Source organism: Brassica rapa, unplaced genomic scaffold (assembly GCF_000309985.2).
Source record: "Brassica rapa cultivar Chiifu-401-42 unplaced genomic scaffold, CAAS_Brap_v3.01 Scaffold0594, whole genome shotgun sequence".
Lineage (NCBI taxonomy): Eukaryota > Viridiplantae > Streptophyta > Magnoliopsida > Brassicales > Brassicaceae > Brassica > Brassica rapa.
In genome coordinates this window covers 18015-42857 of record NW_022610534.1, presented here as the reverse complement: position 1 = coordinate 42857, position 24843 = coordinate 18015, and the positions used below count along the sequence as shown (strand labels likewise).

Sequence of the window (24843 nt, the reverse complement as noted above, 5' to 3'; positions counted from 1 at the left end):
ACCCTCCATGGCCTTGGTTTGGCAGCTAAGTCCGGATCTCCTACTTCCTGATGGATTTATGGCGATCTGACTTTGGAATCCTCTTAGTGGTGAATTATCATGAATTATCATGGTATTTGGGGATTTTTATCTGATTGATTTCGAGATGGTCAAGGTGGCCGGTGGGGCTGTTCTAGGTCGAGATCCATAGGATCGAGATCGGTTCTTGGAATTCTGACTTGACCATTCTCTTAGTTAAGATTTATCATGAATTATCATGAATCCTAATGAGTTTTTAGGGATTGATTTAGAGATGGTCCCTTGGGCCGGTTTGGCTGATCTTGGCCGAGATCTATGGGATGGAGGCCGGTTCTGGGAAATCTGATTGGACCATTCTCTTAGTTATGATTTATCATGAATTGTCATGAATTTTAATTGATTTTTGGAGCAGGTTTGCTTGCGGTCGAAATTGCACCTGAGGGCATATTGGGGTCAGATCCTTGTGTTAGGATATCTGATCATATGTTTGTGTGCTGGAACATATTGTCACTTATGATATTGATCATAAGGAATTGCTGGTTATCAACCTTGGTGTTGGTAAGGCAGGCCGTGTGTGATCTGATCATGGGCAAGGATGGACGACCTGATCCTTGGATGATGGATCAAGGTGTCTGATCTGATTGATCAAAGGATGCACCGGTGGTAAGAGCAACACTAATCAGGTTCAGTGGGACATGGTTCCATGACTGATTAGGAAGTATGAAGACTCATCAGTTCTGAGTCATGTGGGGTGGTTGTTGATTGACTCAGGATCTGATGGGCATTGTTAGTCCATGAGCTGGACTTGGTATCATAAGTTGATAAGGAAAAAGGATGTGGGACAGTGCATGAGCCGGTAAGGGCCAGATGCATGTCCTTAGCTGTTTGAAGACTTCTCAAGGGTTACTTATGTCTTGGGGATGGTTGGCTGAATGACTAAGTACCAAGGGAGAGTTATGCAGGTATAAGGGAGTGGACGAGTGGACGGGGGCTGGGCAAAGCTACCTCGCAGCTCGATCAGCTGGAACGGAGCAGCAACCTCAAGTGAAGTGGTCAGCTCAACAGCTGGGTGAGCTAGCTAAGACAGCTAAGTCAGCCGGGACAATGAGCTAACAAGCTCCGGGAATGTGGCAAAGGTATGATCTGTCAATGTTGCATAGATCTAGATAGAATGGTTTAGAGGAACGGAACCTCTGATTGTATGACTTGGTCTAGGTTCAGGATCGACCATGGAGCTAGCTGGCAGTTGTGTTACTGACCAGTAGCTGAGGTGATCTGACCAGACAAGTGTTAGATTGGATTTAGTCCAATGGATGATAAATGTTATTCCGCTGTGCATAAGGTAAAAAAATGATCTAAGCTAGGGAATGACTAAGGTAGTCTTGAGCTAAGATCTGAGTTAGCCCTCGCCTATGGGCGAAGTTTTTAAATAAAGGGCAAAAAATTTTAGAGGTTCGGTCCGGGTATGGACTGAGCGACGTGAGGCATCGACCGCGGCCTAGTCGGCCGGGATCGGGTCTTACAAGTTGGTATCAGAGCATGCTTGATCCTGTTACGGACAGTGCTCAAAGATGTTGAGTTCCAAACCGAAATTATTTCTGAAAACTGAGATGACTTGGAACCTTAGTTGTGGTGAGCCAAGTGAGAGTTGAGGTAAGTTTGGGTTTCATGCTTGTGAACGGGAAGTTCCAAGATGAGCCGGCTTAGCCAAGATCACTCTCCAAGGGCAAGACCTGAAACAGAAGGTTATTTTTTCTAGTTATTTGGAAATAATAGATGGATTGATGATGAACGCAATGCAAGATCTTTGTATGGACGACCTGGACAAGGGAAGTAACATGGACCAGAGAGTGGCTTAGGTTGAAAGAAACGTGCAGCACTCTCTTGGAGGTAAATGTTATCCCTTGGTGGCCGTTCAAAACAAGTGAGCATATGCAATGTTCATGTTAGGTCTAAGGGAGACGCTACATGGCTAGTACATGAGTGGGCTTGTGATCAGATGGATCAGCTTGGACTCAGTGTAAGTCAAGGTAGGATTCCTTAAGATTGAGTGAATGTAATGGATCAATTCCAAAGGAATTGAAACACGATGTTAAGTATCTTAGTATGATGAGGATTGAAGTATACTATCAACACTTTTGTGAATGGTATGGGACGTTCACAGATGTGTGATGCTTTGGAGAATGGTATGGGACATTTTCCAAATGTGTGATCAAACCAAGATCCTACTCATCTAAGTACTTAATGATCGGTGGCGTGGAAACACATTATTTGATACTGGAGCTACACATAGTGTTGTGAGTCCAGGAATGGTTGGAAAAGGTTTGTTCCAGTATGGAACATGGGATGGTCCCGAACGAGTGAGTGCGGCCGGAGGGCAAGTTATGAACTCACTCGGTCTGGTTAAGGACATCCCTGTGGTGATCTTGGATAGGCCGATGCCTATAGATCTGATTGTTGTCCCCCTCAAGCATCATGAAGTGATCTTGGGCATGGACTGGTTGGGAAAGTATCGGGCAACTCTAGATTGTCACCTGGGAAGGGTGCAACTTGAGAACGAGTTTGGACCCCCGATTAAGTACCAAGGAATAAAGCCAACCTCTTGTAGTTTGGTGGTTTCAGCAGTCCAAGTAGAACGGATGCTTGGAAATGGTTGTGAGGCCTTTTTGGCTACCATTTACACTGATGAGGTTGTAGGGGCCTGTGACCCAGAGGGTATACCGTTGGTTTCGGGAATTTCAGGGTGTGTTTGGGGCACTACAGGGCATTCCCCCTGATAGGGCTGACCCATTCATCATTGAATTGGAACCTGGAACGGCCCCATTATCTAAAAGTCCATATAGAATGGCACCAGCTCAGATGGCAGAGCTGAAGAAGCAACTTGAGGAGTTGCTTGAGAAGGGGTTCATACGCCTAGTGTATCACCTTGGGGAGCACCAGTCCTATTTGTTAAGGAAAGGATGGTAGCTTTAGGTTGTGCATTGATTATAGGGGTTTGAACAGGGTGACTGGGAAGAACAAGTACCCTTTACCCAGGATTGATGAATTGTTGGAATCATAAACCTTATTGTCCAGGAAGGACTTAAGGGAACAGAACAATCTGTTAGGACTCATGGAAGAGTGAGCAGCCTAAAGATTGGAACATGTTCGCTAGGACTTGGCTGGTGCATCGAGTGGCTTGGTGATTGGTTGAATCTACTAAGACTTGAGTACTCAGTATGTTCCTAGGTACTGAATTTGATCTAGTCATGGAACTAAAGTGTTCTACATGGACTTGGTGTCTACTAGGAACGCAACCTGGAGAGTTGGGTCAGTGACACAAGTCATATCTTTGTATGGGTGCTTGATGGACCACTTGATAAGATTTTGGGTTAAATATCTATCAAGTGGGGGAGACTTGTTGTGTATATGATGACCAAGACGTGGTCAGTGAGAAGGAACAAAATGGGAGATGCAACGAATTGGTTAGAAAGAACCAATCGAGCATGCTCCATGTTCCGGGTACAAAGGAGTTCGGATGGAACTTTTGTCATGAGACAAGAGGTTAACACCACTGGATTCGAGGACGAATCCTTCGTAAGTAGGGGAGACTTGTCATGTCCCCGATCCTGGATAGGATCGTCCGGACGGACTGCGGTGCAAGGAAACGCACCAGTCAGGTCACATGATCTAAGGACAAGCATGTCATGGTCCAAAACGTGGTTAAGGGAATCAGGAAGCTGGAACCTAACCAAAATAAGGCAGATGCAAGCTCAAAGGAGCTGGACAAGCGAGCTGGTAGCTGGATGAGATCCAGGTGAAGCTCGATGAAGTGAGTGATCAGAATGGATCATGGGGAAAACTAAGTCTAGGTCTGGAAATTGACCAAAGGACTTAGAAGGATTGAAGAAGATAAAGTAAGCAAGCTGGACACAGTGTATAACAGCTGGGCGATGCAGTAAGCAAGCTCGACCAGCTAGGTGAAGTGTAGTGCAGCTCAATGTAGCTCACTGAAGAGTTTGTCAGCTCCCTGAGCTAGATGGACTAGCTCACTCAGCTGGGTCAGCTGGGGATCAGCTCAACTCAGCTGGACTGAGTGTTCGAGTCTTGGGCAGTTGGTTCGGGTCTGGACAGTGACCGGGCCATGTGGATGACCCATGTGTACCAATGGGCTGGAGGGCTCTTGTGGTTGGGTCATGGGCGTGAGCAATCAGTCTGGGCCTTGTTTGGACTTGTCCAGGAGTGGTTTGGCAGTTCCAGGGCGTGTGGTAACTGCCATAGGCGAAAGGGTGCAATCTGTACCATTGATTAAATCAATGGCCAGAAATGATACCGAAGGGATGCAATGGTTAAGAAGTAACCACCCCTTCTCCTATATAAGGAAGGCAAGTCCGTGCCTTTGCAGGCACGCCAGGGCTTCCTCCTACACCCTGAAACACAAAGAAACACAGAGAAAAGACAGAGAGTTGGTCGGATTCCCAATCCAAGACCCATGGTGGTGTGGAGGCCATAAAGAGGCAGTTTTGGGAGAGATCAAGGGGGAAAGTTATGAACGACTTTCTGGTGGCTTTTGATCCGTGATGTTATCACCCAATGCATCCTCCAGGGCCTGAGAACACACGCAAATGGTGAGGAGAGAAGGTAGATGACCGGAATTCATTCCTAAAGGCCAAGACAGCCTTAAGGGCAGATGTGTGTAGAAAGGCAGTTTCATGGAAGTGAAAGGGGAGTTATGAACGACCCTGTGGTAGGTTTTCACCACTGATGAACACGTCCTAGGCTTCCTCTGCATCTTGGGAACACACGAAAACACCCAGGAGAGAAGGGAGAAGGCCGGACTTCACTCACAATGGCATGAATAGCCTTGAAGGTGGATGCAGTGTAGAAACTGGTTTCATGGAAGTTCCATGGAAGGAGTGATGGTCACGAACCATGGTTAGATCTTATCAATACTGGAAGTATGTAAAAAGGGTTTGATGAAGGCGTGCTAGGAAGAGCATGGACGCCCCTGATGAGGTAACAGGTGGGGACTGCAGACCATTGGGCATAGTCTGGTACACTATGGGCTGATCTGGTCCTGCAGTTACACCTTACTCTGTTTTATGATAATTAATCATATTATTCCTTGTTCTTATGATTGAGATTGGTGATTAGACATAGTAGCACTGAACCATGGCTTGGCCGGTTCAGAAGAACCCTCCATGGCCTTGGTTTGGCAGCTAAGTCCGGATCTCCTACTTCCTGATGGATTTATGGCGATCTGACTTTGGAATCCTCTTAGTGGTGAATTATCATGAATTATCATGGCATTTGGGGATTTTTATCTGATTGATTTCGAGATGGTCAAGGTGGCCGGTGGGGCTGTTCTAGGTCGAGATCCATAGGATCGAGATCGGTTCTTGGAATTCTGACTTGACCATTCTCTTAGTTAAGATTTATCATGAATTATCATGAATCCTAATGAGTTTTTAGGGATTGTTTTAGTGATGGTCCCTTGGGCCGGTTTGGCTGATCTTGGCCGAGATCTATGGGATGGAGGCCGGTTCTGGGAAATCTGATTGGACCATTCTCTTAGTTATGATTTATCATGATTTGTCATGAATTTTAATTGATTTTTGGAGCAGGTTTGCTTGCAGTCGAAATTGCACCTGAGGGCATATTGGGGTCAGATCCTTGTGTTAGGATATCTGATCATATGTTTGTGTGCTGGAACATATTGTCACTTATGATATTGATCATAAGGAATTGCTGGTTATCAACCTTGGTGTTGGTAAGGCAGGCCGTGTGTGATCTGATCATGGGCAAGGATGGACGACCTGATCCTTGGATGATGGATCAAGGTGTCTGATCTGATTGATCAAAGGATGCACCGGTGGTAAGAGCAACACTAATCAGGTTCAGTGGGACATTGTTCCATGACTGATTAGGAAGTATGAAGACTCATCAGTTCTGAGTCATGTGGGGTGGTTTGTTGATTGACTCAGGATCTGATGGGCATTGTTAGTCCATGAGCTGGACTTGGTATCATAAGTTGATAAGGAAAAAGGATGTGGGACAGTGCATGAGCCGGTAAGGGCCAGATGCATGTCCTTAGCTGTTTGAAGACTTCTCAAGGGTTACTTATGTCTGTGGGGATGGTTGGCTGAATGACTAAGTACCCAAGGGAAGAGTTTATGCAGGTATAAGGGAGTTGGACGAGTGGACGGGGAGCTGGGCAAAGCTACCTCGCAGCTCGATCAGCTGGAACGGAGCAGCAAACCTCAAGTGAAGTGGTTCAGCTCAACTAGCTGGGTGAGCTAGCTAAGACAGCTAAGTCAGCTGGGACAATGAGCTAACAAGCTCCGGGAATGTGGCAAAGGTATGATCTGTCAATGTTGCATAGATCTAGATAGAATGGCTTAGGGGAACGGAACCTCTGATTGTATGACTTGGTCTAGGTTCAGCATCGACCTTGGAGCTAGCTGGCAGTTGTGTTACTGACCAGTAGCTGAGGTGATCTGACCAGACAAGTGTTAGATTGGATTTAGTCCAATGGATGATAGATGTTATTCTGCTGTGCATAAGTTGAAATGATCTAAGCTAGGGAATGACTAAGGTAGTCTTGAGCTAAGATCTGAGTTAGCCCTCGCCTATGGGCGATGTTTTTAAATAAAGGGCAAAATTTTTAGAGGTTTGGTCCGGGTATGGACTGAGCGACGTGAGGCATCGACCGCGGCCTAGTCGGCCGGGATCGGGTCTTACACGAAGTGTCATTTCCCCGGTGCTAGGTACAACATAGACACCTCTAATTGTGCGGAGTCTTTGAATGCGGTATTTGAAAAGGCGCGAAGGATGTCTTTATTGCCTATGCTTGATACAGTTATTGAGAAAATGTCTGAGTGGTTCAACAGACATAGGAAGGATGCAGCAGAAGGACCGTCATCTCGAAAATTGGTTCCTTTGGTGGAGAACAAATTGCATAACAGAACACCGAAAGGTTCTAAACTTACAGTGACTCCGCTGAACACTTTTCAGCTTGAATACAGTGTTATTGGAGCAGACGGGAAGACTTATTCCGTGGATTTGCAACATAAAACGTGCAGTTGCAGGAAGTTTGATATAGATAAATACCCATGTAGACATGCAATAGGCGCTATCATTAAGTGTTTGAAGCATGATAGACCATTACAGTTGAGTGACATGTACGATTTCATTTCGAAATATTACTTCATTACACTGTGGGCCAAAGCGTATCGAAGGACTATATATCCAGTCCCTCATATAACTCATTGGATGGTTCCAAAAGAAGTCGCGGCGGCGAAGTGTCCTCTACCTCCAGACTACAAGAAAAGAAAGGGAAGACATCAGGAAAAAATGCATCCTTCGGCGGGAGAAAGTCGGCCCCGTCCCCGTCCTAATAAGTATATCCCAAATAGGGGTCTGGCTAGCTATTTCAACTGCACGCAGGGAACTGAAGGAACTGAAGGAGCTGAAGGAACTGAACGAGCTGAAGGAACTGAAGGAGCTGAAGGAGCTGAAGGAACTGAAGGAACAGAAGGAACTGAAGGACCTGAAGGGACTCATGGAACACAAAGCACTCGAGGAACTGAAGGACCTGAAGGAACAGAAGGAACTGAAGTGTTATATGAATGTGAACCTTAGTGAAACCTGATTAAAGTGATTTCGTTTTATGTTTGTAAAACTTGGTGAAACTTTCGTTATGTAACCTTTCGTTAGTTGATGATTTATATTACAGTTGCGATGACATAACTTATCCATGTTCTAGGAAGATGACGTGACGTATTCAACATGTTGTAAAATCCGAAAAACTTCGAGTGAAAAAAATATAATCTGGAACACATTTTCTGTCGAATGGGAAGGGAATACATCATTGTTAGCTATATTTTTTGTATACACTACCTCGTGGGATTAGAAAAGTTACATATGTCACGAAATCAAATTTTATTCTACATGAGCACATCTAAAACGTTGATAGAAAATAGAATATATCAGGTATAACCATAAAATCAATCATCTAAGTACAGTAAAACCAACAAAATCGGAAAAAACAGAAAAGTAAAACTTTAAAGGTTTTTGTATAACTACAAACTAAGTGAAACTATAAGCACGAAAATCCTTCACCAAAAAATCCGCGCCCAGTTTTTTGAATTTTCCCACCAATTTTTTCGATTTTTGACTTTCCACAAAATCGATGCGGAGGCGACGTAGACGTGTATTAAACCCGCCATTTACCTCAGCCAATCTCTCTACTATTCAATCTCTCTCTAGATTTCTCTCTACAATCGGTCGCTCTTCTTTCTAGATTTCTAGGTTACTCAGAATCATGACTCATCCAGCCGAGGAGTATAGGCAGATGAAGGCTTGGAAGAGAGACACCAACATGCTTGGCTGTGTGGCGGATGCCGAGTGTGGGATTCCGACCAGATGCCCTTGTGGGGGGACAATCATCAACGAGGTGTCTCGGAACCTGAAGTATCCAACCGATTTTGATACTTTACCGGGGAGAAAATACTTCACTTGCAAAAATTATGAGGTAATCTATGGAAAACGCCCAGATTTTTTATTGATACTTTCGGGTTTTGATACATTCCTCTTTTACGTCTAGAATGATGGCTTCCATTTCCGTCAACCATGGGTCTTCGGAGTCCAGGAAGAGGTTGAAATGTTAAGGAAGCGCGTGGATGCGATGGCTGCAGAGATTGCTGAACTGAAGTATAATCTAACCCGTCAGAATCCCACCACTCCATGAGATGCGTTCGGTCCATGACATTAGTCTACTATCTGTTGTTGTTGTTTGCTTGAGATTCTGATTTACTATGACTCTTCGTATTTACTAAAGTTTCCCTATTCTCCCTCTTTCACGATCTACGAAATATCATAAATTGAAAGTGAAACTTACACTAAAGTTTCCCTATTCTCCCTCCCTCTTTCACGATCTACGAAATATCATAAATTCACGAAGTTACACTAAATTGAAAGTGAAACTTACACTAAAGTTTCTCTATTCTCCCTCTTTCACGATCTACGAAATATCATAAATTCACGAAGTTACACTAAGTTGAAAGTGAAACTTACACTAAAGTTTCCCTATTCTCCCTCTTTCACGATCTACGAAATATCATAAATTCACGAAGTTACACTAAGTTGAAAGTGAAACTTACACTAAAGTTTCCCTATTCTCCCTCATTCACGATCTACGAAATATCATAAATTCACGAAGTTACACTAAGTTGAAAGTGTAACTTACACTAAGTTGAAAGTGTAACTTACACTAAGTTGAAAGTGAAACTTACACTAAAGTTTCCCTATTCTCCCTCTTTCACGATATACGAAATATCATAAATTCACGAAGTTACACTAAGTTGAAAGTGAAACTTACACTAAAGTTTCCCTATTCTCCCTCTTTCACGATCTACGAAATATCATAAATTCACGAAGTTACACTAAGTTGAAAGTGAAACTTACACTAAAGTTTCCCTATTCTCCCTCATTCACGATCTACGAAATATCATAAATTAACGAAGTTACACTAAGTTGAAAGTGTAACTTACTAAAGTTTCCCTATTCTCCCTCTTTCACGATCTACGAAATATCATAAATTCACGAAGTTACACTAAGTTGAAAGTGAAACTTACTAAAGTTTCCCAATATATAACATAAGTCTTAAATACCAGTCTTCAACAAGAAAGTCATACAAACCGAATAGAGTTCATCCACATTAAAACAACCACATACGGAATTCACTCGGTCTTCTTACCTACTTTCTTTGTCTTCTTAGCTGCTGCCTTCTTCTTAGCTGCCTCCTTTTCAGCTGCTGCCTCCTTCTCAGCTGCTGCCTCCTTCTCAGCTGCTGCCTCCTTCTCAGCTGCTGCAGCTGCCTTCTTCTCAGCAGCTGCCTTCTGCTTCTTTTCACCTTTGCTGCTCTTCTCTGCTGCCCTGCTTCTTAGCTGAATGGGACTCCTCACAGTATCACCACGGTCCACCTTAACCTTTTTCACAGGAACTGCTTCTTTGCCATCATCTTTTCTCGACCTCTTTTTTTCGTGTTTATAGACTCTGCTGCCTTAGTCTTTAATTTTTTCTCGGTCTCCACAGCATGTGCATACATCTCCGCATCATCATCATCCATGTCAACATCACCATATTCCCTCTGCACATCCTTTGAAATATCGAGAATGGCATCTTCAACATCATTGTCACTACCATCCTCTTCGTCTGGCTCGTTATTGTCACCACCATCCTCTTCGTCTGGCTCGTTATTGTCACCACCATCCTCTTCCTCCGACTCCTTATCCCCACCCACATCTCCATCCTCTTCTTCCGACTCGCTATTGTCACTACCATCACCATCATCTTGGACCGCCGGATTGTCACTTCCGGGAACACTCAACCTAAGACTTTTCACCTCCTCTTCTAGAAGACCTAGCTGCGTAGACAATGAAGTGACTTTTTCCTTCACTCCCTTCATAGCATCTCGAACTGCATCTCGGACTGCATTCATAAGCCGACCTTCCATCGCTTTTAAAGCCTCAGCTCCAAGAGTAGCTCCAGTAGCCTCCACCGAATATGCATGAACCTGACCAGATTGTGCATTATTCGATGGTCCTCCGATAGGATTGGTGGGACCTTCAATCTGACCTGTGCGAGACTCAAAATCCATGCGGAACTGTTCTTCAAAGAAAACTTGTTTCTTCCCTTTCCGTATTATCTTCCTCCAACGATCAACTGCTGCATCATCGGCGTCATCGGCCAACAACTCTCCTTGTCCATTCCTATGGTTTCCAGAAGTTCCTCCTCAGCTGTTGTTGCTACCAAGATACTCTCAATATCCTGTGGTAAAAACACAAAAAAGACTAATTACCTTAGTTTCACCAAGTTTTCATAAGTCTCATAAGTCCCTTCTCCTCAATTCGACTACACATAAAACATCAATTACCTTTGTATTATTACCAAGTTTATCATTCACAGCTTTAAGACTGAATTCCTTGGTTCCACTTTTCCGTTTGTACTGCATCTTGCACATCCGCGGGCAACCTCTGCTTGCACCATACAGATCTTCTCAGAAATGGTTCCTCAAGCTTGGAATTGCCTCAAAGGCCAACAACTACCAACACACAACAAAAAGACATTAACATCAATTAAACAACTATGTTGAAGGGAGCTTGAGAATACCTTCAGAGGGATAGGAAAGCTTGTAAAAACCCAACTCGTCGGCGCAACCCCGTCGCATTTCTCCAAAAAGCTAGAGACATCCTTCAAGTTATGTTCGAATGCATACCGCCCCCAAGGGAACGTTACACACGCATCTAGGTCATCAACAACACGCAGGAAGAAACTGTCCACAGGTGATGCTCCCTCACCACTCTTTCGGCCTCCGACAAGGATGCTGGCTAAGAAGAACATAATGGCCATCTTCTTACGATCCTCAGATGGCTTTGATTTCATTGCCAACATCTGCTTCTCCAGGTCAGCGTATGTTACCTTTCTCCCTCCAAAATACTTGTTCATGAATGTTGTACCACCCAACCTCTCATGATATGTCCATCAGTACACATATCAACACGTTGGTCCTTGGACTCAGCACGCTGGCCCTTCCCGTGGACTAATCGGGTGATTTTGGCCCACGTGGGCTGTCTGTTCAGTACACACAGGACGTCCGTGGGTGTCCGTCAGCACAGACAAGACGTCCGTGTGTGTCCGTCAGCACACACAGGAAATCCGTGGCTTTCTGTGTGTGTCCGTGTGTGTCCGTCAGCACACACAGGACGTCCGTGGCTGTCCATCAGTACACATATCAGCATGTTGGTCCTTGGACTCAGCACGCTGACAGTTCCCGTGGACTGTTCGGGTGATTTTGGCCCACGTGGGCTGTCTGTTCAGTACACACAGGACGTCTGTGGCTGTCCGTCAGCACACACAGGACATCCGTGGCTGTCTGTGTGTGTCTGTGTGTGTCCGTCAGCACACAAAGGACGTCCGTGGCTGTCATCAGTACACATATCAGCACTCTGGTCCTGGGACTCAGCACGCTGGCCCTTCCCGTGGACTGTTCGGGTGATTTTGGCCCACGTGGGCTGTCTGTTCAGTACACACAGGACATCCGTGGATGTCCGTCAGCACACACATGACGTCCGTGTGTGTCCGACAGCACACATAGGACGTCTGTGGCTGTCTGTGTGTGTCCGTCAGCACACACAGGACGTCTGTGGCTGTCCATCAGTACACATATCAGCACGCTGGTCCTTGGACTCAGCACGCTGGCCCTTTTCGTGGACTGATCGGGTGATTTTGGCCCACGTGGGCTGTCTGTTCAGTACACACAGGACATCCGTGGGTGTCCGTCAGCACACACATGACGTCTGTGTGTGTCCGTCAGCACATATAGGACGTCTGTGGCTGTCTGTGTGTGTCTGTGTGTGTCCGTCAGCACACACAGGATGTCCGTAGCTGTCCATCAGTACACATATCAGCACGCTGGTCCTTGGACTCAGCACGCTGGCCCTTCTCGTGGACTGATCGGGTGATTTTGGCCCACGTGGGCTGTCTTTTCAGTACACACAGGATGTCCGTGGGTGTCCGTCAGCACACACAGGACGTCCATGGCTGTCTGTGTGTGTCAGTGGGTGTCCGCCAGCACACACAGGACGTCTGTGGCTGTTTGTGGCTGTCCGTCAGCACACACAGGACGTCCGTGTGTGTCCGTCAGCACACACAGGACGTCCGTGTGTGTCCGTCAGCACTCACAGGACGTCCGTGTGTGTCCGTCAGCACACACAGGACGTCCGTGTGTGTCCGTCAGCACACACAGGACGTCCGTGTGTGTCCGTCAGCACACACAGGACGTCCGTGTGTGTCCGTCAGCACACACAGGACGTCCGTGTGTGTCCGTCAGCACACACAGGACGTCCGTGTGTGTCCGTCAGCACACACAAGACATCCGTGGCTGTCCATCAGTACACATATCAGCACGCTGGTCCTTGGACTCAGCAAGCTGGCCCTTCCCGTGGACTGTTTGGGTGATTTTGGCCCACGTGGGCTGTCTGTTCAGTACACACAGGACGTACGTGGGTGTCCGCCAGCACACACAGGACGTCTGTGGCTGTCCGTGTGTGTCCGTTTGTGTAGCATCCCCGATCCTGGATAGGATCGTCCGGACAGACCTTAGTGCGAGGAGACGCACCAGTCAGGTCACATGATCTAAAGACAAGCTTGTCATGGTCCAAAACGTGGTTAAGGGAATCAGGTAGCTGGAACTTAACCAAAATAAGGCAGAGGCAAGCTCAAAGGAGCTGGTAGCTGGACGAGATCCGGGGAAGCTCGATGAAGTGAGTGATCAGAATGAATCATGGGAGAACTAAGTCTAGGTCTGGAAATAGACCAAGGGACTTAGAAGGATTGAAGAAGATAAAGGAAGCAAGTGGGACACAGTGTATAACAGCTGGGCGATGCAGTAAGCAAGCTCGACCAGCTAGGTGAAGTGTAGTGCAGCTCGATGTCGCTCACTGAAGTGTAGGTCAGCTCCCTGAGCTGGATGGTCTAGCTCACTCAGCTGGGACAGCTCGGGATCAGCTCAACTCAGCTGGACTGAGTGTTCAAGTCATGGGCAGTTGGGCCGGGGTCTGGACAGTGGCCGGGCCATGTGGGCGACCCGGTGTGTGCCGATGGGCTGGTTGGCTCTTGGGATTGAGCCAGGAGCTTGGGAAATCCGTGTGGGCTTGTTTTGGACATGTCCAGGAGTGGTTTGGCAGTTCCAGGACGTCTGGTAACTGCCAGAGGCGAAAGGGTGTGATCTGGACCATTGATTAAATCAATGGCCAGAAATGATACCGAAAGGGTGCAACCTTTGGAAAGGTAACTGCCCCTTCTTCTATAAGAGGCAGGCAAGTCCGTGCCTTTGCAGGCACGCCAGGGCTTCCTCCTACGCCCTGAAACTCAAAGAAACACAGAGATGTGTGTAGAAAGGCAGTTTCATGGAAGTGCAAGGGGAGTTATGAACGACCCTGTGGTAGGTTTTCACCACTGATGAACACGTCCTAGGCTTCCACTGTATCTTGGGAACACACGCAAATACCCAGGAGAGAAGGGAGAAGGCCGGACTTCCCTCACAATGGCATGAATAGCCTTGAAGGTGGATGCAGTGTAGAAACTGGTTTCATAGAAGTTCAATGTAAGGGATCAGGGGTGCGACCCATGAATGGATCTTATCAATACAGGAGGTATGTGAGAAGGGTTGATAGAGGCGTGCACTGGAGGAGCATGGCCGAACATAATAAGGAAAGGCACATGATCTAATCAGATCATGTATAAGGTAACCGGTTTTATGATTACCTTTGAATTACAATTCTGTTGACTGTGGAATTGATCATGGCCAAGTATGGCACGTCCTTGAGGACTATATATATTAGGAATGTTTATGGTGTAGTCTGTTGGATCAGGCCTGATGGCACTGAACCAAGGCCTTGGCCGGTTCAGGAATGGTGCCCATGGCCTTGGCCGGGCTGTTCATGATCAGGATCTATATGGTCTGGATCGTTTCTTTGGAATCTGATTATGGGAATATCTTAGTTATGAATTATCATGAGTTTTCATGTATTTTAATTAATTTTTAGGAATTGATTTGATGATGTCCAGTTTTGGCCGGTTTGGTTGATTTTGGCCGAGATCTATAGGATCGAGGCCGGTTCTGCAAATTCTGATTATGGCATTCTCTTAGTTGGGAATTATCATGAATAATCATGAATTTTAATTAGTTTTTGGAGCATACTTGGAAGAGGTCATTTTTGTACCTGAGAGCATATTGATGCTTATCTGGAGTTGTGTTGGGTTTGGTCATGTGTGAACCATTAATCCGACTCATGGAAGAGGCACATGGGGGTCCTGGTATTAGAGGAACCATGTGGATTGCAAGGTCCAATATGTTTGGAACCAGCAGTAAGCCATGAATAAGAGTATAGCTAGTACTTGATGGCGTGGACCATAAGTACTGAGCTTGGGCGTTATTATTCAAGGAAGTCCGTGTGTGATCTGATCATGGGTAAGGATGGACGACCTGATCCATAGATGATGGATCAAGGTGTCTGATCTGATTGATCAAAGGATGCACCGGTGGTAAGAGGAGGACTGATCGGCTTTGTTGGGATATGGTTCCATGGCCGGTTAGGTACGTGTGAAGACTCATCAGTTCTGGGTCATGTGGGGTGGTTGGTTGATTGACTCAGGATCTGATGGGCGTTGTTAGTCCATGAGCTGGACTTGGTATCATAAGTTGATAAGGCAAAAGGATGTGGGACAGTGCATGAGCCGGTAAGGGCCAGATGCATGTCCTTAGCTGTTTGAAGACTTCTCAAGGGTTACTTATGTCTGTGGGGATGGTTGGCTGAATGACTAAGTACCTAAGGGAGTTGTTTTGTGTGTGTAAAGGAGCTGGACGCAGTATATGGCAGCTGGCCATACCTCGGTCCTAGCTAAGTTCGAGTGTGACAGCCCGATCAGCTGGTCTATGAGTTCATTCAGCTAGAGTAGCTGGGCCGATGAGCTAACAAACTCCGTGGATGTGGCAAAGGTACGATCTAGAAATTTTGCATAGATCTAGATAGAATGGTTAGGGAAACGGAACCTCATATTTGTATGACTTGGTTCGTGTTCAGAATCAACCTTGGAGCTAGCTGGTCGTTGAGTATACTAACCATTAGCTGAGGTGATTTGACCGGACAAGTATTAGATTGGATTTAGTCCAATGGATGATAGATGTTATTCCGCTGTGCATAAGTTGAAATGATCTAAGCTAGGGAATGACTAAGGTAGTCTTGAGCTAAGATCTGAGTTAGCCCTCGCCTATGGGCGAGTTTTTTAAATAAAAGGCAAAATTTTTAGAGGTTCGGTCAGTGTATGGACCGAGCGACGTGAGGCATCGACCGCGGCCTAGTCGGCCGGGATCGGGTCTTACAAGTTGGTATCAGAGCATGCTTGTTCCTGTTAAGGACAGTGCTCAAAGATGTTGAGTTCCAAACCGAAATTATTTCTGAAAACTGAGATGACTTGGAACCTTAGTTGTGGTGAGCCAAGTGAGAGTTGAGTTAAGTTTGGGTTTCATGCTTGTGAACGGGGAAGTTCCAAGATGAGCCGGATATGCACTCTCCGAGGGCAAGACCCTGAAACAGAAAGGTTAGTTTTCTAGTTATTTGGGAGTAATAGACGGATTGGACAATGGACGCAATGCAAGATCTTTGTATGGACGACCTGGATAAGGGGAGTAACATGGACCAGAGAGTGGCTTAGGTTGAAAGAAACGTGCAGCACTCTCTTGGAGGTCAGTGTTATTCCCTGCTGGCCGTTCTAAACAAGTGAGCATATGCGGTGTTCATGTTGGTCTAAGGGAGATGCTACTTGGCTAGTACATGAGTGGGCTTGTGATCAGATGGATCATCTTGGACTGAGTGTAAGTCAAGGTAGGATTTCTTAAGATTGATTGAATGGAATGGATCAATTCAGGAGGAAATGGGAAACACGATGTTAAGTATCTTAGTATGATGAGGATTGAGGTATACTATAAATACTTTTGTGAATGGTGTGGGACGTTCACAGAAGTGTGATGCTTTGGAGAATGGTATGGGACGTTTTCCAAATGTGTGATCAAACCGAGATCCTACTCATCTAAGTACTTAATGATCGGTTGTGTGGAAACACACATACTTTTCGATACTGGAACTACACATAGTGTTGTGAGTCCAGGAATGGTCGGAAAGGGTTTGTTCCAGATGGTAACATGGGATTGTCTTGTCATAGTGAATGCGGCCAGTTGGCAGGTGATGGATTCACTAGGGCTGGTTAGAGACATCCCGGTATTGATCACATACAGGGTAATGCCTGCGGATCTGATTGTTGATCACAGACAGGGTAATGCCTGCGGATCTGATTGTTGTCCGCCTTGAGAATCACGATGTGATAGGCGTGGACTGGCTTGGAAAGAATCGGGCCACTCTTGACTGTCACCGGGAGCGCGTGCAGTTTGAGAGTGGGTGTGGATCTCCGATCAGGTTCCAAGGTATACGTCCGATCTCTGGATGCTTGGTGGTGTCAGCAATCCATGTTGAGAGGATGCTGATGAAGGGTTGTGAAGCTATCTGGCCACAATCGCCACTAAGGAGGTCGTAGGGGGTGGTGACCCGGAGGGAATACCGCTGGTCCGAGAGTTCCATGATGTGTTTAGGTCACTACAGGGCATTCCCCCTGATAGGTCGGACCCATTCATAATAGAACTGGAACCAGGGACGGCCCCAATGTCCAAAATTCCCTATTGTATTGCTCCTGCCGAGATGGCCGAGCTGAAGTCGATCAAGTCCAATGAGGGATGAGGATCGCAGCACAACCAAGTCAGAGATTGACCTAAGGTTGGAATAAGAATGATCAAGTCCAGTAAGGGACAACGATCACATGACGACCTATTCGGAGATAGGCCTACGGTCGGGTTGAAAATGGTTGAGTCCCTGAGTGGACCAAGACCGGAATGTGATCGAGTCCATGAAAGGCCAGGATCGGATTATGACGAAGTCCAGTAATGGACGGAGTCAAGATGAGGCGGTCTAGTCTAGTATGGACTAAGGTCGCAATATGGCCAAGCTGAGAGAGGCTGTGGCTGGTTAAGGAATGATCCAGTAATTGGTGGCTGGAATCATAAACCTTATTGTCCGGGAAGGACTTAAGGGAACAAAACAATCTGTTAGAACTCATGGTAGAGTGATCAGCCTAAAGATTGGAACATGTTCGCTAGGACTTGGCTGGTGCATCGAGTGGCTTAGAGATTGGTTGAATCTACTAAGACTTGAGTACGCAGTATGTTCCTAGGGACTGAATTTGATCTAGTCGTGGACTAAGATCTGAAAAAGAATGAAGTCTAGAGTAGACGACATTCTAAAGAGAGATATGGACTTGGTGTCTACAAGGACCGCAACTTGGAGAGTTGGGTCAGTGACGCCAGTCATGTCCTTGTATGGGTGCTTGATGGACCACTTGATAAGATTTTGGGTTAAATCTCTATCAAGTGGGGTAGACATGTATATATGATGATCAAGACATGATCAGTGAGAAGGAACAAGGAGGGAGATGCAATGAATTGGTTTGGAAGAACCAAACGAGCATGCTCCAAGTTCCGGATGCAAAAAGTTTGATTGGAACCTTAGTCTTGAGGCAGGGCGTCAGCACCACCGGATTCGAGGACGAATCCATTCTAAGTGGGGGAGACTTGTAGCATCCCCGATCCTGGATAGGATCGTCCGGACAGACCTTAGTGCGAGGAGACGCACCAGTCAGGTCACATGACCTAAAGACAAGCGTGTCATGGCCCAAAACGTGGTTAAGGGAATCAGGTAGCTGGAACTTAACCAAAATAAGGCAGAGGCAAGCTCAAAGGAGCTGGTAGCTGGACGAGATCTGGGGAAGCTCGATGAAGTGAGTGATCAGAATGGATCATGGGAGAACTAAGTCTAGGTCTGGAAATAGACCAAGGGACTTAGAAGGATTGAAGAAGATAAAGGAAGCAAGTGGGACACAGTGTATAACAGCTGGGCGATGCAGTAAGCAAGCTCGACCAGCTAGGTGAAGTGTAGTGCAGCCCGATGTAGCTCACTGAAATGTAGGTCAGCTCCCTGAGCTGGATGGTATAGCTCACTCAGCTGGGACAGCTGGGGATCAGCTCAACTCAGCTGGACTGAGTGTTCAAGTCATGGGCAGTTTGGCCGGGTCTGGACAGTGGCCGGGCCATGTGGGCGACCCGTGTGTGCCGATGGGCTGGTTGGCTCTTGGGATTGAGCCAGGAGCTAGGGAAATCCGTGTGGGCTTATTTTGGACATGTCCAGGAGTGGTTTGGCAGTTCCAGGAAGTCTGGTAACTGCAAGAGGCGAAAGGGTGTGATCTGGACCATTGATTAAATCAATGGCCAGAAATGATACCGAAAGGGTGCAACCTTTGTAAAGGTAACTGCCCCTTCTTCTATAAAAGGCAGGCAAGTCCGTGCCTTTGCAGGCACGCCAGGGCTTCCTCCTACGCCCTGAAACTCAAAGAAACACAGAGATGTGTGTAGAAAGGCAGTTTCATGGAAGTGCAAGGGGAGTTATGAACGACCCTGTGGTAGGTTTTCACCACTGATGAACACGTCCTAGGCTTCCACTGTATCTTGGGAACACACGCAAATACCCAGGAGAGAAGGGAGAAGGCCGGACTTCCCTCACAATGGCATGAATAGCCTTGAAGGTGGATGCAGTGTAGAAACTGGTTTCATAGAAGTTCAATGTAAGGGATCAGGGGTGCGACCCATGAATGGATCTTATCAATACAGGAGGTATGTGAGAAGGGTTGATAGAGGCGTGCACTGGAGGAGCATGGCCGAACATAATAAGGAAAGGCACATGATCTAATCAGATCATGTATAAGGTAACCGGTTTTATGATTACCTTTGAATTACAATTCTGTTGACTGTGGAATTGATCATGGCCAAGTATGGCACGTCCTTGAGGACTATATATATTAGGAATGTTTATGGTGTAGTCTGTTGGATCAGGCCTGATGGCACTGAACCAAGGCCTTGGCCGGTTCAGGAATGCTGCCCATGGCCTTGGCCGGGCTGTTCATGATCAGGATCTATATGGTCTGGGTCGATTCTTTGGAATCTGATTATGGGAATCTCTTAGTTATGAATTATCATGAGTTTTCATGTATTTTAATCAATTTTTAGGAATTAATTTGATGATGTCCAGTTTTGGCCGGTTTGGCTGATTTTGGCCGAGATCTATAGGATCGAGGCCGGTTCTGCAAATTCTGATTATGGTATTCTCTTAGTTTGGAATTATCATGAATAATCATGAATTTTAATTAGTTTTTGGAGCTTACTTGGAAGAGGTCATTTTTGTACCTGAGAGTATATTGATGCTTATCTGATGGAGTTGTGTTGGGTTTGGTCATGTGTGAACCATTAATCCGACTCATGGAAGAGGCACATGGGGGTCCTGGTATTAAAGGAACCATGTGGATTGCAAGGTCCAATATGTTTGGAACCAGCAGTAAGCCACGAATAAGAGTATAGCTAGTACTTGATGGCGTGGACCATAAGTACTGAGCTTGGGTGTTATTATTCAAGGAAGGCCGTGTGTTATCTGATCATGGGTAAGGATGGACGACCTGATCTGTTGCAGGCTGGGATTCAGACTACACGGATGGCTTGACTGAGGTTTGGTTTTTGATCGGTTTGGACAGATAGGACGGACGGACGATCGGCTAGGCGGCTGCGATGGAGGATTAGACCGGCTGATTTGTATCTGAAACAAAAGATGAACTTTTTTATGATTTTTTATGGATTTATATGAAGAACATAAAACAAACTATATGACAAATGATGAACTGAAGCAAATATGATTTTTATGATTCAAAACTAAATGATATGGAAATTGAAAACAAATCAAATAAGAAGGATAGAAAGATGGATGATGGGATCTTTGTTGCTGGACGTGTGTCTCTCTCAACAAGGATCAGTGGTTGGTTAGATGACTGAAGATGGATTCCGGCTTGCTTGATATGTATCTCTTCCAAGCTGGATCGATGGATGGAGTGGATAGATGGATATGGATTGACTCTCTCAATCAATGGACGAACAGATGGTCTTGAATCACACAAGGCTCTCTGGACGTGGCTTCTTTAGGACTTAGTGAATCACACACAAAGAACTAGAGAAAGAACAACAAAGAATACACAACTTTGTTTTAAAAGAAGACGATTTCTTATTACTTTAAAAATGATCAAGGGTGCTTTACAATGAAACAAAGACTAGAGCTTTATAGGCTCGACCAAGGACTCTCTAACAGTCTGAAAATGAACTAAGGAAAGAAAATAAATCGAAATAAAATGCTTGGAGTCAATGGCTTTGATGGCTCCATGAGAACTAGCCGTTAGGCTGATTTGTTGCCTTTGGAGTAGACTGATCTTGTATCTTGATATCTTGGAGAAGTATCCACGAAATAGGAGTCTCTGGCTGCTGATTAAACTCTTAAGGATCTTGGTTTCTTCTGGTTCAAAGGAATAGAGCCGTTGGTCCTTGCTCATTAAGTGGAGACAACTTTCCTTGAATGCATATGGTGTGGCCGGATATGGAAAGTAGATGGTAAGGAGAATCCGCCTGATCCTCTGGGTGCTGGTGCATCTATGGACGTCTTGGGTGTCTTCTGAATGGTCTAGAGTATCTCCTGGTTTCCATGGATAGGCTTGGGTCAGACCAAATCGAGTTGGTTGGAAACTTTCCCAAATTGATGTCGGTTTGGCCGGTTTTAGGAAATTGATTGCATCTTGGTTTTCCCTTGACCAATTCTTCTGATTTCGGGCTTCCTGGAAAGCTAAGACACTACTCTTGAAGCCCATGCTTGAATCTGTAGAAGGCCGCTTCATGGTTGGGTTGAAATCCTCTTCTAAAGGCTGATACTCGCAACTGAACGGGCTGGGAAACCTCCAACTTATAAAATTCATAACTTCTTCCTCCGTGAAGATTTTCTTGTAATTCCAAGCTCCAGTGATGAATGGTTGAGCTGGCCTTCTGTTAAAATTTTTTCATGCCAAACTTCCTTATGGTTGTTAAGATGCACTTCTTTGAATGACCCTTGGTCGCGGGTAGCTCTATTGAGGCAGTTGTGGCAGTTGTTGCTTATCTGGCTGAGCTTCGGTTCAGGTACGGTTTCTGTGCCTGTAACATTCCCTCCCCCTTGAAAAGGTTTCGACCTCGAAACTGTATAACCTGCACCAAGATAGAGCAAGTCAGCTTTCATCCTCTTTTGGGAGTCTAAGGACTTACCTTGGTTGGATTTTGATTTAGTGATGCATGGTGCATCTGGTGGTTCTTCTTTGAACAGATAGGATAGGATAATCCCTCTGGTCCGGCCTGGTGTGAACTTTGCCTTGGAAATATCTCCAGAGTTTTCAGCGTTTGTTCCTGTCATAAACTCAACTTCTTTTGCAAAAGACAAGTGTGTTATGGCAGTCATGGGATATTCAACATATAAATCGGTTTGATGAGTTCCAATTTCAGTAGATGAAAAATTTTCTTGCTTCTTGTCTAAGTGGGATCTAAGACAAGGATTATGTTCTACATAATTTTCTAAGCATCCTAGTCTTTCTTCAAACTTATCAGGGCATAATAAATCAGTATGCATAATATCCAAATAATTGATTATCAAACAAAGGATAGTTGCACTTACCTGATTTGGAAGCTTGATTGGTGCATCCAATGGCACGGCCAGTCTGTTTGGTGACTGGTCTGGGGGTTCTTCCTGAAGTAAGATGCTACTGGTCGTAGTGCCATCTTTTCCAGAGAGGTGTTTAAGCAAAGATGGCTCTTTTGGTGGTGCCTTGTCATCTCTCTTTAAAATCACCTTCTTTTGCTTCATAGGTCCTTTGCTAAATGATATACCTGTGTCACACCTTTTGGGACTAGACAAGCATATCATGGTAGCCTTGGAAGAATCATAAACAGAGCACACTAATTTATTTAAATTATTTTGTACCTCCTCATGTGCTTGGACCGAAACATCTACTAGTTTCAATGGATTTCTAGTGGCTGGTTTAAGTCCTTCTTGTGCGTCAGGTTCAGGGATGATTTCTTCTTGTTTTAACCTTGAAACCACGTCCTCCTGGTCCTTATTTAGACCTGCATAATCAGCCTTTGGGCAAGACAAGTGCATTATACCAGAAGTAGGAAATTTACATACTAAGTGAGATATAACTTCACTAGTTGAATCCAAGTTAACTTCTAGTGAATTAGAAGTCACTACTAGCCTAGTTGGACAGGTTACAGCAAAGTGGCCTTTCTCATGACACCTATAGCAAATGAATTCTACTGGTTTTGAAGATTTAGAAGACTTACTTGGTTTCTTCTTCTCATGGAACTTAGGCAATGGCTTTGTACTTAGCTCTCGAGTTTTGGCTTGTGGAGTTGGAACTCCTTGCACGGCACTGGCCCTTGCTGCTGTTGTATGCTCGGTTGCTCCCTTGATGATGAGTGTAGACTCCTGGTGTAGCTTTAGGTCGTGAGCATTTTTGAGCTTAGCCTTTCGATTTGGCCTTTTTGCCAATATCAGCCGCCTTGGTTCAAGATTAGTATAGACCCGTATCTGATTCAACAGCTCATCTCCAGCTCCTTTCACATATTCTTCATACAAGAGTTCTTTCATTTCTTGCCAAGTAGCTTCTGGTTCATCATAGGCAAGTCGCCAGTAAGCATCTTGTTCCCACTTTCTAAAGGCATCTTCAGTGAGAGTGTCTTCGGCAATGGCTGTCTTATCCTCTTCATGGACTTGGTTAGAATCAAACCAATGTTCCATATCTTTCTCCCAGCACAAGTATGCTTCTGGTCCTTGATGATGGCCTGCAAAGATGATGTAACCAGGTTGATCATCATTTCTTCCAGCCTCACTTAAGGCCTCTTCTTCTTCAGCAATGTCTTGTTGAGAGTCTGGCTTTCCTCCATAGTTTCCCTCAGAGTTTCCTACACTGGTTTGTGAGCCAGTTTCGTCTTGGTACTCATCCTCCTGGTCAGAGTAAGGTACTTCACACCAGGGTATGCCTTCAGCATGAGACTCGTCTCCAACTTCTTCTTTAACAGATTGGAAACTTGCTTCTCCTCCATCAACATCTTCATAGACTTCTTCCGTTTTAGAGAAATTTTCCTCATGCTCATTTGCCTCTTCTAAACTGATTTCAGAATCAGCTTCCTCTTGCCATGAGCCTTCCTGGTCAGCTTCAGGATCATCACCTTCTGTCTCTTCTCCATGGCATTCATCTCCTTTATTGAAACTGATATTTGATTCAGTTTCTCCCTCATACTCTCCTTGGTAGCTGGTATCTCCATGTGAGTAATCAGGTGGCTCTGGTTCAGGATATGCTTCAGCAGGATCGTCTCCATACTCTGACATAGAGTAGTTATCATCAGAACATGACCCATCACAGCCATCCTCTTCATCGGACCAAGCTTGGTCGGCTTCATCAAGATCGGAGCCTTGGCTTGATTCATAAGAACTCTCTTCCTCAAAGTAATCTGCCATGGCGTCTCCCCTTATTGGTACCTTTCAAAAACAGAGAATAAGAGTATCAAGTCGTGGCTTAACAAAAGAAAGAAGAAGAATAAGAAACAAAAAAAAGATGGAAACCTAGTATACTTTTCTTTTTTGAAAGTTTTGAAACAAATGGAAAATTAACTCCTATATTTTTTTTGTTTAACTTTATCAAGCAAATCTCGAAATCTATAAAATAAAACAATGGAAATAAATATTTATTTTGGTTTTCAATTTAAAAGAAACAAAACAAGAAAAAAAAAGATTTTATGCTTGATGCAAATAAACCGAAAAAGGAAACTGGAGCTAGACAACTTAATACAAACAAGGGAAATTTTTTTTTGAGTTTTCTAAATGAATCAAACAAGATAATGAGGTATCCTTTTCGTGCCTATCTCTGGTTTTAAAACCAAGAACAAGCAATTCAAAATCGGACAGAAAATGCAACACTATGAATTTTTTTTTTTTTTATTGATTTTAATTGGTGAACAAATGCAATAAGATATGATGCAAGGATAAGATATCACCAGATTCAGGAGCTTGAGCTCTGATACCAAATGTTGCAGGCTGGGATTCAGACTACACGGATGGCTTGACTGAGGTTTGGTTTTTGATCGGTTTGGACAGATAGGACGGACGGACGATCGGCTAGGCGGCTGCGATGGAGGATTAGACCGGCTGATTTGTATCTGAAACAAAAGATGAACTTTTTTATGATTTTTTATGGATTTATATGAAGAACATAAAACAAACTATATGACAA

The 24843-nt window shown here is 45.1% G+C and overlaps 4 protein-coding genes across 4 annotated transcripts; 1 reads left to right on the top strand and 3 right to left on the bottom strand.

The window, feature by feature from the left end:
* Positions 1-7491: 7491 nt before the first annotated feature.
* On the top strand, positions 7492-9038 carry LOC117130612 (putative cuticle collagen 79; the record flags this gene model as incomplete). Its single annotated transcript, XM_033283378.1, is given in 1 exon segment — positions 7492-9038. A coding segment is annotated over 1 exon segment (147 nt), but the record flags the coding sequence as incomplete, so codon positions are not given.
* Positions 9039-9737: 699 nt separating this feature from the next.
* On the bottom strand, positions 9738-10657 carry LOC117130609 (tol-Pal system protein TolA-like). Its single transcript, XM_033283375.1, has 2 exons — positions 10104-10657; positions 9738-10029 (listed from the first exon to the last, which is right to left on the bottom strand). The coding sequence occupies exons 1-2, from the start codon at positions 10655-10657 to the stop codon at positions 9738-9740; spliced, it is 846 nt and encodes a 281-aa protein (XP_033139266.1).
* A 399-nt stretch (positions 10658-11056) lies between these two features.
* LOC117130610 (uncharacterized protein At3g43530-like) lies at positions 11057-11505 on the bottom strand. The gene is made up of 2 exons (XM_033283376.1): positions 11170-11505; positions 11057-11101 (listed from the first exon to the last, which is right to left on the bottom strand). Exons 1-2 carry the CDS (start codon positions 11503-11505, stop codon positions 11057-11059), a joined length of 381 nt encoding a protein of 126 aa, XP_033139267.1.
* Positions 11506-22636: 11131 nt separating this feature from the next.
* LOC117130611 (uncharacterized protein DDB_G0290685-like) lies at positions 22637-24129 on the bottom strand. The gene is made up of 2 exons (XM_033283377.1): positions 22895-24129; positions 22637-22691 (listed from the first exon to the last, which is right to left on the bottom strand). Exons 1-2 carry the CDS (start codon positions 24069-24071, stop codon positions 22687-22689), a joined length of 1182 nt encoding a protein of 393 aa, XP_033139268.1. The 5' UTR covers positions 24072-24129; the 3' UTR covers positions 22637-22686.
* Positions 24130-24843: the final 714 nt, after the last annotated feature.